The sequence below is a fragment of the Protomyctophum bolini genome, assembly GCF_963924005.1.
Source record: "Protomyctophum bolini genome assembly, chromosome: 7".
NCBI classification, from domain to species: domain Eukaryota; kingdom Metazoa; phylum Chordata; class Actinopteri; order Myctophiformes; family Myctophidae; genus Protomyctophum; species Protomyctophum bolini.
This window is the reverse complement of record NC_137868.1, coordinates 18,076,072-18,093,901: the sequence shown is the minus strand read 5'-3', so window position 1 is coordinate 18,093,901 and position 17,830 is coordinate 18,076,072. Positions and strand designations below refer to the sequence as shown.

At 42.8% G+C, this 17,830-nt stretch overlaps 2 protein-coding genes across 2 annotated transcripts in view; one reads left to right on the top strand and one right to left on the bottom strand.

Moving 5' to 3' along the window:
* LOC308318165 (uncharacterized protein) overlaps positions 1-2,644 on the bottom strand; it is a 54,539-nt gene extending 51,895 nt beyond the window's left edge. Inside the window, exons 1-3 of the mRNA XM_080767593.1 lie at positions 2,469-2,644; positions 1,741-1,850; positions 563-709 (exon numbers count right to left, since the gene is read on the bottom strand). Of these exons, the coding sequence (XP_080623719.1) occupies positions 563-709; positions 1,741-1,850; positions 2,469-2,535 (324 nt within the window). The 5' untranslated portion in view covers positions 2,536-2,644. The remainder of the gene's footprint in view (positions 1-562; positions 710-1,740; positions 1,851-2,468) is intronic.
* Positions 2,645-8,068: 5,424 nt separating this feature from the next.
* mindy3 (MINDY lysine 48 deubiquitinase 3) overlaps positions 8,069-17,830 on the top strand; it is a 52,242-nt gene continuing 42,480 nt past the window's right edge. Inside the window, exons 1-10 of the mRNA XM_080767502.1 lie at positions 8,069-8,158; positions 9,844-10,198; positions 10,848-10,927; positions 11,378-11,438; positions 11,796-11,996; positions 12,672-12,723; positions 14,638-14,752; positions 15,440-15,513; positions 15,728-15,807; positions 16,572-16,642. Of these exons, the coding sequence (XP_080623628.1) occupies positions 9,913-10,198; positions 10,848-10,927; positions 11,378-11,438; positions 11,796-11,996; positions 12,672-12,723; positions 14,638-14,752; positions 15,440-15,513; positions 15,728-15,807; positions 16,572-16,642 (1,020 nt within the window). The 5' untranslated portion in view covers positions 8,069-8,158; positions 9,844-9,912. The remainder of the gene's footprint in view (positions 8,159-9,843; positions 10,199-10,847; positions 10,928-11,377; positions 11,439-11,795; positions 11,997-12,671; positions 12,724-14,637; positions 14,753-15,439; positions 15,514-15,727; positions 15,808-16,571; positions 16,643-17,830) is intronic.

Genomic DNA, 17,830 nt, shown 5'->3' with positions numbered 1-17,830 from the left:
CGTAGCGCGTGGGAGGAACACATTATTCCAACCAGTTCCTTTCCCCTCCATCAGGCGCCCCGGCTGGCCAGGGGGAGGCAGTTTGGAGACCAGGATTACTGCATGTTTTTTGTGAGGGTATCTACCGTAGGGGACACGGGGAGAACATGCAAACTCCACACAGAGTGGCCCTTTCGCCAGCTCCGCCTCGGGTATGGGCACTGATGACGGAGGAGATGACACGCCGCCAGCGCCCACAGCGTCCCGAGCGGGAATCGAACCCAGGACCTTCTAGCTGTGAGGCGACAGCACTACCGACTGTGCCACCGTGCACATCTCCCTGCTCTTCTATTGAAACATTTTAGATTGTGTCAAAGGTCCTGCCTCACCTAGACACAGGATCTGACACGAATTGTGACCCGATGGTCAACATTCTATTTATCCACTGATTTTTACCTAAATGGTAAAAAAGAATACCAGCACTTCAGGAAATCGGGTTCAAATCCAGGGTAGAAGAGCAGCTTTAAGTGTTTAACCATATTATATGGACAAATATGAGATACCCTATCCAAGAGAAGGATACTCCTTTGGCTTTTTGTATGTCTCCGAGTTCAGAGTAGATGTGTCCCAGCATGTCCAGTGTCTGCAGGTTGTCTGGCTCCAGGTCCAGAGCGCGTTGACAGAACAGGGCGGCCATCTTGAAGTCAAAACTGTCCATGCACTCCTCTGTCTAGAACAGCAGGGGAGGAGGACAAGGTTTATAGTGGTATAAAGTAAAACTCTGCAGTGTTCATATAACTCAGTGTTACACAGTCTGAGATACATTAACACATTGTACTGTGTAATAACAATAATAATTCAATCAGAAGAGACTAAGATTATGTATCTGAAACAAAACCACTTTATTAATGTAGGTTAGATCTAAAAATTACTCCGGTTAATTGCTAGACATGGTGTTTTTTGTATTTCTTAGACTAAACTAATATCGGATTAGATTTATGAATTAAAAACTGAGATAAAGTTTTGATGAAGAGTTGGCCATTATGTTACAGTACACAGATAACATGTAGCTCTCAACCAATCAGATCAGAACCAAAGGTTGTACTATTGGGATAATATGGCAAACACCTTTGGGTTGTTGGAGTCATATTCCCACATGTAACTTGGACAGTGAGGCATTGAACTTAATGAACTGACTAATTCATTCTAAACTGACCTGTTAGCCAATTAGCAGATCTACAAGCTCATAGCACGGCATGAAGTGACACAATGTGAGGTTGCATATCTGCCCTTTTTGAATAGCCAAAGTATAAAATGACACTGATTCTTTGCCAGTTTTAATGGGTTATGGGCAGCACTATCGGTGTATCCAAGACTAATGTAGCACGACTACACAATTGCACATACACATTTTTTAAGTTCAAATCAATACAAAATACATATTTTAGTTGAAAACAGCATCAATACTGCAGTGTTTGTTTGTCTTTTCATGTCTAACACAGTAATGCTATGACACCTGAATTTCCCCACAGGGTCAATAAAGGCCTATCTAAGAATTTGTGGTTTTGTTTGTAAGAGAGAAAAGGAAACAATTACAAGGAGGGAAGTTAATGCCGGCTTACTTTTTTATTATCCAACAGCCAATTATAATAATCTCATGCGTGATAAATAAATGTATAAACTATTATACAGAATTTATTTGCATCTCACTGAAAATGGCACGTGCACATGAGTGTGTGTTAGAGAGAGAGAGAGAGAGACCTTTTCTATCAGTTGTTGTACAGAGTATTTCTCAGCGGTCTTCTTCTTGGCTTTTTGGTGCATTCTCACTTTCATCCTTTCCTGTGGAGACAGATCAGGCAGCCCAGGACCTACGACAAGAGACAGAGTCAGAGTCAGGGACACATGGACAGTGACAAGCACAGTGAGACAGAAATAGTGACAGACACATGTGGACTGCAGTCAGTGACAGACACAGGAACTGACACATGGACAGAGACAGACACAGAGTCAGGGACAGACACTGACAGAGGCAGCGATAGTGACAGGCACAGACAGACGCAGTGACATACACATATGGTGTACAGTGACAGAGACAAAGACAGGGACAGACAGGAACTGACACATGGACAGAGACGGACACAGAGTCAGGGACAGACACTGACAGAGGCAGCGATAGTGACAGGGACAGACAGACGCAGTGACATACACATATGGTGTACAGTGACAGAAACAAAGACAGGGACAGACAGGAACTGACACATGGACAGAGAAGGACACATGTGCAGAGACAGGGACAGACATGGACAGTGACAGGCACAAAGACAGACACAGTGACATACACATATGGACACACAGGGACAGAGACAGGGGCAAGGACAGAGACAGGGGAGGTTCATTGGAATTAGAATTGTCACCCGCTTAACTTGATGTTTGGAACACACACACAACACAGCTTGCAAATCCAGTACACACACACAAACTTTTACCTTCATTAGAAGTATTCTCCTTCCTCCTGGGCTTGTTTTTCTTTTTGGGTTTTGCTTGTCCTCCCATGACGCCAGAAACGTTTTACTAAATGATTGTCCGGCTTCAGATGAAATATATAATAACCCGTAAGTAATAACGCAAGATTACAACAACACGCGTGGAACTCACTGTATATTCTTCATGCTACTACGCAATGCGCATGCTCCCAGAAGAGTGTAGTGTTGTTACTACGGGGTGCGGTAAAGGACAATATATTTTTGCGTTCTACAACTACTACACACTATAGGTCCGATTCCGAATGACGATCAAAACCACAATGTCCTGATGTCTTTACACACAAGAAGTAATCATGTAAAGTCAATGTCTCTGAGTCTGTATTAAAGTGGTAAATGTGCCGGGGGGAGGGCTTTGCAGACTCGTAATCCGGTCTGTTATCTAGAGCGGATACGGAACTACCGGATGCTGTATAGTAGGCGTACTTTAACCATAAAAGCAGTTATTTAATTTAAACCGGTGGTCCGGACGTGTGTGTGTGTGTGTGTGTGTGTGTGTGTGTGTGTGCCAGTGCGCACCTGAGGGAATAAGATCACCAAACCCTGTCCAGGGGTACGCCGATGATGTGCAAATTGCGTCACATCAAGAGAACGTAATTATAGCTATGCTCTCCCGTACTGAGGAGTTTCTGCTGTGGTCAAGGTTGGAGGCTAAACAAACCAAATGTGCTGCGTTTTATGAAAGGCGCAGCGGTGGTAATCGGTGGTATAAATCTAAAACCGACAAGCCCCCATCCTTTTCACTCATGCAAAAACCCATCAGAGTGTATTCAAGACATGAAACTTATCAATACCTGGGGCATAAATTTAATGTTGCAGGCGACTGGGAAGAGCAAGTCAGAGAACTGTATGATGACTACTCTGTCAGACTGGACTTGATCGACTCCTCCCCCCTCCCTATCCGAATGAAATTGCAGGCAATCAGAGAATTGGCACTCGCCAAAATTCAACATCTATTCTCGAACATCCATTTGCCACAGAACACCCTTACAGAACTGAATAACAAGGCAGTGCGCTTGGTGAGGGGCTGGTTCTGTCTCAATACTCACTCCACCCGTGCCATACTGTTTCAGCCCATCAGAGATGGTGGTCTGGGTGTACCGAATATTGAGTGGGTTTACACCGCCACCAGAACCAGTCACCTTATAAATATGCTCAACAGCGACGACCCCACGGTCAGGGAAATGGCTCGTGAGTCACTCATTCAACATATGCAGCGACGTAAAGTACCACCCGCGCTGGAGAATGAGACGCAGTTCCTTGGATTCAAGACTAAGGCGAATGGTAAATTGGACATTAAAGCCGCTGGATTCGGTGTGCGGTCCGACTGGATGGATCTTAATGATCTATGCCAGCGATCAGGATTACAGTTAAAGTGGGTGGCGCCTGATACAACAATTGCTGCGCTCAACAACAGCATCATCATAGATCCGCGTGTCCGTGCATGTGCGACCTACGAGCAAGACGGTGCGCACCATGAACTGTCAATCAAATCCGCGACCGCAAGAGCCACCATAGGAATGAAGCGATCAGAAAGTGCACAACACTGGACCAGTCTGAGGCTGCAGGGAAAACTGGCTCTTCTTCCCTTTGCAAACCACTCATTATCACACTCTGTCAAATAACACCATAGGTGAGGACATTCTCATTTTCACTATTAAAGCCCGTTTACAGGTGTTGCCGACCAAGTTCAACTTGGCAACCTGGTACCCATCAGCACACGACCCACACTGCATCCTACATCCAGTACCACATGACAAAGAAACAGTCGCACACATCTTAAATGGTTGCAGCCACTATAAAGGACTGTACATTGCCAGACATGACCGTCTGGTGGACCTGGTCTCAGACAAGATCAGAGGAGTACAGGACAGGACAACAAGAATGTATAAACACAGCACTGTAAAAATAGACTGGTTTGATCACAATGACACGCATGTCAATTCACTACAAAATATTCCAAATACCCCAGATATTGTGTTCATCAATGAAATTAGAAAAACTGTCACTATATTTGAAATAGGCTGCCCATTTGATTTGTATATGGACACTTGTTTTACATCCAAACTTATGAAATATCAGCTTCTGGTGGAACGTATTATGGCCTTGGGATATAACTGTCAACTTATTGTCCTTGTATTTGGAAGTCTGGGCCATGTCCATAAACTTGTGCTCAGGGGTTTGCAATTGGGTGGATTGCTAAAAACAAATGCAAAAAAGCTGGCTAAATACTGTTCTGTCTCAGCTACTATGGGCAGTCTGTCTGTCTGGAGAAGGCGTTGTTTCATTTATCCCTAGGAGGCTTAAAAAAAAACCAAAACAAACATCCTGTCTAGTAGTATCAAGTATATAGTATGTCAACAATGTGCTGTATATATATATATATTTTTTTTTTTAATATATACTTTCTCTTCTTTTCCCTCTGTGTGTTAAGCGCATGTGCAGCAGCTTGGTTGGACCATGTAATGTATAACCTTATTCTGACCAGTGTTTGGGTCTATTCTGTATACGCCTCTTGTGCAGATCCAAATAAAAGAAATCAAATGTGTGTGTGTGTGTGTGTGTGTGTGTGTGTGTGTGTGTGTGTGTGTGTGTGTGTGTGTGTGTGTGTGTGTGTGTGTGTGTGTGTGTGTGACTGTGTGACTGTGTGTCACAACCACACAGTGATGGAGTGATGGATGGAAAGTTGGTAACCTAATAAGTTTAATAAGAGAACCCACAGAGTCTAGTGATGTCCTTCCATGCACCAGAATTGTACCTCCAACCCCCAGCCCCCTGGCAGAGTAGTTCTGGAGTCGTTCCAACAGATTGTGTACTACTGTAAGTCGGGAATTGATCCCACCGGCTGGGTCGCCTGAGTGAGGGCCCCTCACTGAGGGGTATGATGTTGGAAGACCCGAAACCCTGTTGATCTCAGGATACATCACTGAGGTCAGGATACGTCCCAGGTGCATCCATGCGATGTATTTTTAGTCAATGGACCGGCCTTATAGATAAAAGATAATAGATCTTTGAGTGTTAAATCCGGAAGGGTCCATTAAGGTTTCATTTTACACTCTAAAGTGTTAAATATTGTCAGAATTGTACACAATTAGACAATTTAAAACCAGTAGGCTAAGACGCCCTGAGGGCGAGGCGAGGTCGCGTGCACGCATCCGCCTGGGTGACGTGACGGTAGACTGCTGGGCGAGTGCTGGCGCTTTGGCATGGGGGATCAGATCAACATATGGAATGAATTCTGTACTGCCTTTAGTGTACAGGGTTTGATGAGGTCAGATCAACATATGGAATGTCAGAACAGGTCAGCTCCATATATTCCATGGAATGTCAGACCACAGCCATCTTGCCAGCAAGCGCAAGGTGATACCTAGGTGATTCAATGGTCAAAATGTTCTGCACAATGTTCAGGAAGATGTTAACACAATATGAGTTATTATCAATATTGCACAGTCTATAGTGTCACCCTGCTGGCCTTTGGTCACCCATGTCCCTCATCCAATAGAGGTCTGACATTGAGTAATATGAAAAATGTCTGGTGTGGTTTAGCTTTGACTTCACTACGTATCGACCATGCCAATGCTTTGTATTGAGATGGAGAGCAACAGGAGAGCAGTCTGCTCAGTGAGAATTGGCTTTCACAGTGAATTAGTTGTTTCACTCTACTGCTTTACACACCGCTGACTCAGCACATTGTCTGATTGTTTAATGAAAAACTCACTCTCTAACTCACACAGTTGCACACTTTCGTGAGGCAGCCAAATGAAGCGAGGTTGTGTTTTGCCAGAGGAGTATTGGAGTTTCATCAAACACGCAGAGTGTACTGTCAGCCCAGACCTCAGTCAGCAGAAAGCTCTGCTGACTCACCATCAAGTCTCTCTGTGTGTGTGTGTGTGTGTGTGTGTGTGTGTGTGTGTGTGTGTGTGTGTGTGTGTGTGTGTGTGTGTGTGTGTGTGTGTGTGTAACCGTGCATGTTCTTCTAACTAAGACAGATGACATCACCAGCATGACTTTCCCACAAAGAGAAGGAGAGACAGAAAATAACTTTCTTTATCATTGTCACTTTATTTTTTTTAAACTACCGTATTGTGAAAGTTGTTTTCTTTAAGGTGATCATGACAATTGCAGATAAATGCATGTGACTTTCCCATGAGAGCACCTTTAAGAAAAATCCAGCAATGGTGCTAAATGGAACCAAAAGTCGCTATATAGCACCAGAGGTGCCAAATAGCACTATATGTTTACACGTTAGTCATGCCAGATACCAGATGACTTAATATGCTTCTAAATCACACTTCTACTCAAAACATTCTGAATGGGGCTTAAAAGATTCAGAATCCTGTACTAAAAGCACATTGAGAAACACAATAGGCCTACATAAATTTTTCAAAACTCAAATTTATTCATTATACTGTATACATCAATATACATTAGCCAATTTTAAGCAATAGAAAAAAACACAATGAATCTTAAATTAATCTTAGGTGCAGAATAGATTTGATATCGCAAAGTGCAGTATCAGCAGCCATAGACAAGCCAATATGAAGTAGCAGAGGACCATAACGTCAATTTAGCTAATTCTCATTTAGTCTTATATTAGTCTTATAGTCCTTTGAATAACACTGTTTAGTTTTAGTCCTATTTTAGTCCTTTTAAATCGTTTAGCCGCAGTCTAGTCTAGTCAACATTGACTGTCAAACTAAGAAATTTGCTTCCAAATTTCAAAAACACAACAAAAAGCACAGTGGAATTTACTTACATAATTTATTTTATTATATTAGATAGATATTTTTTACATATTACATATTACTTATTACTGTCATTTGAAAGTGGGTATAGGCTATGTTAAGGTGACAAGCAAAATGGTCAAAGGGTCCAATGTGTTGGTTGTGAATCTGTGGGTACCATGAAGAACGTCCCCCTTTATTGTCTTCTATCAGTGTGCATGCTCCTAGATCTGCTCATGCATGTACAGTAGGAAGACATGGTTTAGTATGTTGATGACAATACAATAGGCTACAGATTGCACTGAAATAAACCACTGCTCTTCAGAACTTTATTAATTGCTATTTCCTTTCTCCCTTAATCCTTTATATACCGGTATGTATGTATGTATGTATGTATTCTTTCTTTCTTTCTTTCTTTCTTTCTTTGGATTTTAACTAATAGGCTATAGCCTATTAGTTAAAATATGAACACTCATAATTTGAGTGTCTTAAGACCCCAATGGAAACAAGCCATTGTGCTTTCTTTACTATAGGTTTAAAATCCTACCAGACCTTGTATTGAACTGTAACTCTCCTGTGCTTGTCTTTGCAAACTGTTAATAAAGTATTCAATCAATGAAACAAAGTATTGATAAAATAATATATAAATCTAAATCTGAACGTATGTACTGTACCAAGGGTGGGCCATGGGTGTTATTGACAACAGTGAGGACCAATGGGACGTCGCGCGGAGGCTGTGCCCCTTGACGCAGCCGGAACCTTCTGTATTTGAACCAATGGGCAGCGACGTTACTTGCACGCGCATATATTTTCTTCTGTTGTAAATAAACGAATGACAGAGACGTTAGTTAACGAATGACAAATATCAGTGAAACATTCCACAGTCTCTCTTTAACCGCTTGATATTTTAAGGTAATAATCATTTACGCAACTAAAGGCTACTCTTAAGCATTCATAATTATCCATGGCGTTACAACGGACGTATTCATAGGCGACACAAACGTAAATGTTAGCTGCAAGATGCTTACTAATGCTAATAGCTAGCTTGAATGAACGCTGTGTCAGTTAAATATAGCCGTTACTGCTGCTTATCATGTGTACCATGTGTGTTTGTTGCTAATTAGTTGTTGAATAACGGTGCTTTATAGCCAATCCTCCGTCAGTGTATTGCATCACGTAGCTCTATTAGTTCGACTGCACCCTGCAGGGCTAGCCACCTCTGTGGTCAGTGTCAAAAAACTATTCTCTTTCCTTCATTCATTCCAACAAAGCAAGCTCAGTTTGCTGAGTTGCATGTTTGTTTATTTGCACATCTTAACTGCAGTGTCAATGTCATGCACAGTACTTTCACAAATGGTGGACTCGATCTATGCCCCCTTTTTTTAATTCAAGTACAACCTCCAAGTCCAAGTTGTAGTTCTAGGCATCCGATTTCCAGCTCTGCAGGGCCTATATATGCTAGGCCTATGGCTATGCCAATAATGCCATGTATTAAGCCTAGGAGTACTAGAATCTCAAACATTCTCAGAAGATATTACCTCTGATGTTGACATTTTGTGGTACAGTAAACTCGAACAGTGTTGGCAGATTGGGTTTCTCTCAGTTAAAGTTACTCCAATGCCACTTTGACTATGCATGCACCCCATGGGGTACCATAGCACCACAAAGAACGGCCTTAAAAACAGGCTCCAGAGTCTAGACACCCCCCCCTCCAAAAAAACCAACAAAAACAAAACATTTTGCTATTTGGTCTGTTGGCTCAGAGGCCATGTGCTTGCCCTGGTCTACAAGATACACTACACCACGAAGACACCCATGTACCTGTCAAACTGCAAAAAAGGGTAGCTCCACAAATCACATTCTGCTATGCCACAAAAATGTGGACCGCCCTATCAACAGTCATAGAGGACTCTAAAAGAGCACTTGGTGGTTGCAATTCGAAACTGGCCACAGTAAAAAGTCAAACTGCTAATAAAGTATTCAATCAGTCTCTAGTTGCAATGCAATACATTTGTCCAACTAAAGGCATATTCATAGTCTGGATTTTCGGTGTTGAGGTGACCACCGCTCCGGTGGTGAGGAGGTGACCACTGGAGCTGTAATAACGTGGAGCAGTGTTGAGTAAGAACAGAGAAGGACTGGGGCGGTGGCGGTGGTTTGCTCTTCACCGCGGCTAGTGACGTCATGTTGTAGTTCGGTGGTCACCTCACCACCGAAAATCCATACTATGAATAACGCTTTAGTGGTAGTTTTGAGTTGGCGAGCATTCCTGCTATGGATTTAACAGCAACAAATCCTGACGTGTTGTATTATTACATTTGGTCTTATAGTCGTCTATTAGTCCTCAAAAACATTGTAGTCAATTTGTCACTTAGACTATTTTTTGGAAAACAACAAACAATTAATGAGAAATATTCCAAGTAAAACAGAAAATATCAAGTATGTGGTAATCAGTAATTTAACTTAATTAGAATGTTAAATATTATCAAGTTTTGCGCTGTGATGAATAATATGACCACATTAGAGCCAGCCAGTAAGCCTGGGACCGAGGCTAGGCTGTAAAGGTAATATATTTTATTTGTGATGATGATTTGCAGACCGTTCTTCTTACCTGCCTTTCTGGTGCCGTCATTGGAGAGAGAACCCACGGAATCGTCCGGTGGCCAATGACAACAGCTCACCTATCAGGCAAAATAAGAGGAGCCTCACAGTTGGCCAAGAGCCAAGTCAAACACCTACAAAAGCTGTCCTCAGCAGAGCTCTCCCCGCCCCACCCTGTCCCCTTCAGAACCACCCCCAACCCCCCACCCCCATCTGTTGCACCTGAAGGTGGACTGCGTAGTTTGGTGGCAGCCGACATGTCGGATTTGAATAGAGATGTGGTGGATTTGGTGTGGGGCAGACCTGCAAGTGGAGGAGTGTCGGCCTCCATCTTCCGTAGATGGGCACAAGGTAAATATCTTTGAACACGTGTTCAGGGGAGGGATGTCGGGCGGAGGAGGGTGATAGTTGTCACTGCACGTAATCCTACCGGCTGGTGGCCGCACCCGTCAGCACTGCAGTGAGTATTGGACAGGAGGAGTAGGACGAAGTCTCCGGTGGGGACTCCCCGCTGCTAGGTGAGTCAGTAGGATACAGGATACAGCAGTGACGACAACACAGAAATGTGTGTGGGGAGGAATGAATTGACATGAGGACTAAATTGAGGGGAAAAAAAGAAGGTAAAAACTAGCACTATTATGTACACTACAGGAAAGGTACTATGTTTACCCAGGGTAACTGGACTAAGCTCAATAACTTGTTTACAGCCAGGCCCTGCTCATAGAACATGGTAGGGGTTCAATGCCTTGTCCAAGGGCACTTCAGCGGTGGTCATTTTAACGTGCCGGTCCGGGCATATGAACTAGCGACCTTCCGATATCAAGACCGCTCCGCAAACCGTTCGGCCACCGCTGCCCAACAGCATGTGTGTGTACTTTGATCATGGTCACACATTGATTGTTTCATTTATATTTTTTCACATTGAGAAAGTTCCTCGTGTGAATCTCGTATATATGGTGATAAAGTGTGTGACTGTGATTATGTTGTTTTTGTGTGACAGGGTTTGTTTTCAGTGAGAATGAGCCTTCAGCCCTGAAGCAGTTAGAAGGAGGACCCTGTGCTGTCATTGCACCTGTTCAGGTATGAGCCAAGTCTCGCGACCAGCAACGCTTTAGTTATGAGCCGTGAATAAAGCTTGTTTTGAATGAATCTGGGAAAATAATCCGACATAAATGGATTTTAAAAGGTGTATTTAATACATTGAAGCAGACAGAGGCAGACTTCCTGTTTATCGATTGTATAGCAACTGAAAGCTATTCATATGGTGGTGAAGAGCACGTTCTAACTAGTCACTTAACAGAAAATGATCAGTTCACTGTTGATTTAATTAAATCTTCCAACATTTATAATACTAGGGTTGTGCCCGTTAGGAAAGGAATACACACACCTCGGTTATATGCAGTAGTACCTATTATCATATTGGGCCCACATTTTATCCTGTGAATTCATTCGTTTCTGATTCTGCCGCAAAGATATATATATATATGTGCCTGTTTGCATGTGCTTGATTCAGGGTTTGTTTGTTTGCAGGCCTTCCTTCTGAAGAATATCCTATTCAACAGAGAAAGTTTAGATTGGAGACAGATGACAGGTGGGTTACCACTTTTAGACTGCCTGACTTCCAGTTGTGAATGTGTACTGTGATAATCTATTCTAGAATGTACTACTCATATAAAACTGTCTGCTGCTGTATTATGGAAATGGTGACTTGTGCAGAATGACTTCACTTTTTCTATCACAGTAGTTCAAAATGTGTTTTAAATTTGATATGCGCTTTGATAATACTGATAATGACACATATTGAGTTGAATAGCATTCATGGGTTTTCCTTGAATCGCAAAGTTTTTCATGTTCTCAAAAGAAAGTTTAAGAAGAATGATTATGACTACTGAATGAGAGCTCTACTTTTTATGGACACTGACTGAAGTGAACATTTTCTTTTTTCCAGAGGAGGACCAGAAGACAGCTCTGTGCTCCACTCTGAGTGAGATCCTGGAGTGTGCCTGCTTCGGTCCCTCCACCACCTACTGCCTGTTGTCATGGGCTAAAGGACAGAGCCCTCACACCACCACGCAAACACCTTCATCACACACGCAGGGCACGCCAGAGCCGGAGAGCAGCCAGCCCCTGCAGGACCAGCGACAGCCCAGTACGTTATCTGTGGAAAGGGTGATTTATACTTTGTCGCTCAGCCAAAAAATGTCGTTCCAAATAAAAAAGTATGTAGTCAACACTTTTAAATATTCATAATTTATTTTAAGCGATGAGAGTATACACGTCCACAAGGCACTCAGGTGGTGCAGTGGTAAAGTGACTGCCCACCACCACAGAGGTTGTGGGCTTGAATCCACCATGGTGCATCCACCTACACAAATTAAATTGCCCCCCCCCCCCCCCCCCCCCTGTGTTCTGGGGAGGGTAGCTGGGCGGGAAGGTTGACATCACTGCACATATTTCCTCCAGCTGGGGTAGGCACAGGTTGAGTGTTGGGCGGGAGCCGGGAGGAGTAGGGCGATGGCTCTGCATCCTCCCGGTGGGGGCTCCTCACTGGCGGGTGAGTCAAGATACAACAGCATAGTGACAACAAACGAGGCATTCGTTGGCGACAACTAATTTGGGGAGTGAAAAGCACAATAGGAGTGACAGTGTTGTAGTTCTGAGTTGCTATTAATGACTAACTTGTTTGACAGTGTTATTCTGTACCAGTTGAGTCAAATAAGAATGTCATGCTGCTTCTGTTATGGTATGTGCATGCATAAATGCATGTCAACTCATCGTGTGTGTGTGTGTGTGTGTGTGTGTGTGTGTGCTTTCCTATGTCTAGCGGCTTTAGCTGTTGAAGATCTTGGCTTTGAGCAGTTTCACAGTGTTCTACAGTAAGTGAACCTTAGCCTACTCTACTCCACACTCGACTATCTCTACTCCACCCATTTTATTCAAGGACTAAAAACACAAACATTGACAAGGGACATGGTGTTTTGGGACCGATCCCGATCACCGCTTGTTTTTCTCATGATCGGATGTAATCTTGTGCGTAACGGGAAAATTTTAATATTTCCTAAATTATTATATGTCAAAACCTGTGTGTTCCTGTGTGTGTGTGTGTGTGTGTCTGTGTGTGTGTGTGTGGGGAGGAAGGGGAAAATGTTTAGGCCTGTCACAAAGAGGCAAAATTATATTATACTATATATATCTGATTTGACTTTTATACCACTTAAAGGTATAAGACGGTTTCTCCACCGATTTAATGTCGGCCGATCACTGATCGGTGTCCGATTGATCGGAGCATCTCTAAAGGGAAACAGCCAGATTTTGTGGTCGACATTGTCATCTAAATCTTAATCAGGGTTCCACGTTCATTAAATTCTTGGAAATATTTTTAAATTCGAAAAACTGTTTTCAAAGCCTGGAAGCGGTTTGGAATCAAATCAAATGTTTTGGAAAATACTTGGATATACGTTGTTTTTTACTTATTCATGTTGTTCGTTAAAAAACATGTCCCAAAACATGTCTAACATGATGTGAAACTGAAATGTAAGTGAAATGTAACATGGTAAAATGTAGTGCTGTGAGAGAGTGGCCTAATGTATACAGGATGTCACGTGACATAAATAGATCTACAAGCTAACAACATGTTCCACCGTGAGGCATTGTTAACGTGACACCTTTGTTCGAGTGACTCGTTTGGGGCATTGATGGCACAGTTTGCTATAGGCCTGGAATTTGGGTAAAATACTTTAAAAGTTATGGAAAAGGTTAGAAAATTCATTGTGTGGGAACCCTGTTTAATGTAGTATCACCCTGCTGGCCTTTAGTCACCCCTCTCCCTCATCCAATAGAGGTCTGACGTTGAGTAATATGTCCGTCTGGTGTGTGGGTTTGTTTAGCTTTGACTTCACTACTATGTATCAACCCTGCCAATGCTTTGTATTGAGATGGAGGTTGGAGTTTGCATGTTCTCTCCATGTCCCCTAGAGTAGGTACCCTCACAAAAACATGCAGTAATCCTGGTCTCTAAACTACCTCTCCCTGGCCAGCCGGATGGAAAGGAAAGGAACTGGTCGGAATAACGTGTTCCTTCCATGCGCTAAGTCCGGCCGGGGAAACTCTCCCCTGTCAGGTGAAAAGAAGCAGCTTGGACTCCTCATGCACAGAAGCATGAGGTCAGTCCGCTGCCCCCCAGGTTGGCAGAGGAAGTGTAGCGCCCAGGATTACGTTAGATAATTGACACTGGGTGAAAAAATGGGTTACAAAATCGTGGGATAAAAAAATAAAATAAAAGTTACTCCGTCCGGTTCATTGCTTTATTAAAATAGCACAAAGTGCATTTTAGAGAGAAGCTGGGGCCCTGAACCGCTTCCCAGCTTAGAGAATAGATATTTTCCTAGGTCTAGCAAGCTTTGTTTTGGTGAGTAGCTACCTGGTTTTGTTTATTTTCGGGGAATTCTAAAACCTTCACGACAGTGGGAAATTTTGCTAGAGAACAGCGAAGGCGTGCGGCGCCCCACAGGGCGTTAGTGAGAGACTCGCTTGGGGATTGTACAGTCTCACATCTTATAAGATGTTTTAAATTTCAACTACAATGTAATGTGCTATTATACTCTACTACTGTAATAATGAACTTTAATTTGTATTTGACGTGTGTGTGTGTGTGTGTGTGTGTGTGTGTGTGTGTGTGTGTGTGTGTGTGTGTGTGTGTGTGTGTGTGTGTGTGTGTGTGTGTGTGTGTGTGTGTGTGTGTGTGTGTGTGTGTGTGTGTGTGTGTGTGTGTGTGTGTGTGTGTGTGTCAGTAAGCGGTTGGTGCAATCAGTGAGTGAGCTCAGAGAGGAGGTGATGTCTCTCTACCACACCTGGAGGGGGTGCTGTGGAGTCCTTCTCTTCCTCTATTCTGTCATCCTAACAAAGGTAAAATATACAGTATACCGGTGTATATTAGGGCATTAAGCAACTCGTCGACTAGTTAATCCCGAATTTGTAGGCCTCAAGATCAGGTAGATTATAGTTATAGTCACCAATGTACACAGTTTTTTTTATGTACAAATAAACTTTGTAAGTTTTTTTTTTTTTTTTTTACTGGAGAGCTACGTCGCCACATGGAAGCCATCTTGCCACAGGTAGCTCGCCCACTTATGACATTGTGTCTATGGGGCATGTACATTTTAAATAACCATGACTTGCTCAATTATCAACCGATTTTCAAACGTTTTGGTTTGACATAAATGTCAGAGATGTCAGCATACCTATATGGGAAATTACATTAAGTAGATAAGCATCCTAAATCAAAGCCATGTTGATAACGTGTGTTATAAACCATACTGAGTGTTTGTAAATCCGTCAAGATTTTAGCGAGTTAAGAGTATTTTTGTTTGATGAGATCACCAGCTACCATAGAGTGTACCAGAAAGTTTACTGTAGCAAGAAGGCTGCCGGTGAACGACGCCAGAGACTCTGCCTTGCACCATCTAGCGTTTATATGTCTATGCATGCAAGCCCCACCACCACCCATACCATGTTCAATTATGAATTGCTTTATCCATGGATACGTAATACATATTATTGTGTGTGTGTGTGTGTGTGTGTGTGCGTGTGTAGGGTATAGAGAACGTTAAGAATGAGATTGAGGACACAGAGGAGCCTCTTATAGATCGTCTCCATGGCCATGGCAGGTACAACAACTCACCTCACACAACAGTGAATATTTACAATTGCAACACGTATTAATGCCAAGTATGAAGTTTGATGAATTGAACACGGCACTAGAAACACATTAGCAACTTTGTATCGCAACAGCGTTATTCCTATGTTTCTTCTCCCTACATTAGTTTGAGTACTCTCTCGTGTGTGTGTGTGTGTGTGTGTGTGTGTGTGTGTATTTTCCAGTCAGAGCCTGGTGAATCTTCTAGTTACTGGCCATGCTGTCTCTAACGTCTGGGACGGGGATAGAGAGTGCTCTGGCATGAGTAAGTTAACCGCTTGAACCCTAGAGTCCCAATTCTGAGGGGAACATTTGCCAATAATAGCAGTCCGACTCATTGCAGCTCATTGTGAGCTTGTAGATCTGCTATTTGGTGTAGAGCAGAGGGGGTACAAATAGCACCAACTACAAGAGGTAACTCATCCACGGTTGAATAAGACCACATAAACATGCAGTATATACATTAACACACATACACTAGAACAAGCATGTACCGGTATGTACATAAGGTATAAGGGCTGCACCAATGACTACATTTAATATTTTCTATTTGCCAAATAGAACAGGTATTCATGATTTTATAATTGAAATATAAACATTGGCAAGTCTACATATTGTTTTAACTGCTCTTATTTTAATTATTTCTCTATTTTAATGTTGCTGTTTTATTTTAATTTATTGTACAGCATTCTGTATGTTGCATTAAATAAATTTTCATTTTCGAGATGATTCCATTTTAAATCGGTTACCAAAGTGTATAGTTATTATACTGTACAGTAGCTCACAGCCCTCAAACATACCGGTAAGCATTGTATGTCCGTGTCACATGCAGAAATGGCCACCAGAGGGTGCTCATATCACAGACTGTTTTCAGTTAGTTGTAGTGGTACAGTCCTGTATGCCTGAAGTGTGTTCAGGCTTTCACTGATGATCCATACTATAACTTTGATGGAATATACATATGGTGTTCACTTTTTCTACTGCAGTCCTTATGTATTTGCCATTCTCTCTCCTTTCTGTGTGTGGCAGTGTTGCACGGGATCCATAAACACGCTGCAGTGGGTTTCCTCACTCTCATGGAGTCTCTACGTTACTGTAAGGTATGTACTGTATACTCATACATGCACGTTCACACACACACACACACACACACACACACACACACACACAGACGCACATATACTGTTTGAGGCAAGTTTACACATGCATTGCATGTACTGACGGATGTGCACACAGTCACACAAAACCACACTACATTTGCAATTTGCGTGACACCTTTTGGATCAAAGATCATCTCTTATCTAGTTTTGGTGGCATTTCAATATTTATTGATCGATGAGATCAATAACTCCAAAGATTGGTGTGAAAATAGCCACTTTATGTTAAATATAAGTACTGTACATTACCACACATTATCGTCTAATAGCTCACATGCACACCACTGTATATATACACACACACACACACACACACACACACACACACACACACACACACAGAAAAGAGTCTCTTTGAGGAGTGAGGACACATAGTTTTAGTCAAAGTGATAACCATTATGAGTAACTGTGGTGTGTTACATTCTTGTTTATTAGTGAAGAGTGAGTTCACATTTAGATAGACCCTCTAGAGCTGTGGGACGTGCGCTACGAACGCAAATAAACATCACTTTTCTCACACAGACGCTCGCTAACACAAAACGCCATACGCAGAACTCTCTCCAAGTCTGCATGTGTGTGTGCGCGCATTCGCGTGCATCGTGGGTGCGTGTATATAGCTGTGTACACAGTGGGAAACCAAGCCACATAGCCACAGCTCCCATGTGAAAATATGTGTTTTGAGGAACGATCTGGGCTGACCACGCACACCCCGAAACACACATCTACACTCCTGTCATCCTCATCACTCCATCCCCTCCCACACCAGTCTCTCTCTCTCTCTCTCCCTCCCCACCCCTTCCCCTCGGGACGCTCACCCCTGGCTGAGAGTCATTACCTGTACACCAACATAGAATGCAGGAGATATGGTAAAGGTATGCACATTTGACATGTGACATTTTGGACCACAAATCACTTCTGAACTTTCTTTAGGTCCCTGTGGGGTAGCCGTTGCCAAAATAAGCCTCGACACAGAGAGCATGCCGAGTCTGGGGCCTGGAACGCAGTAATGCAGTGAACCAACAGAACCGACCAAAACAAACTGATCTAGTAGAGTTAATAGAGAGGAGATGGTTGAGTTACATGTACTGTAAAATTAGATGGTGACACAGATCAAACCAGGACAGAGGCTGG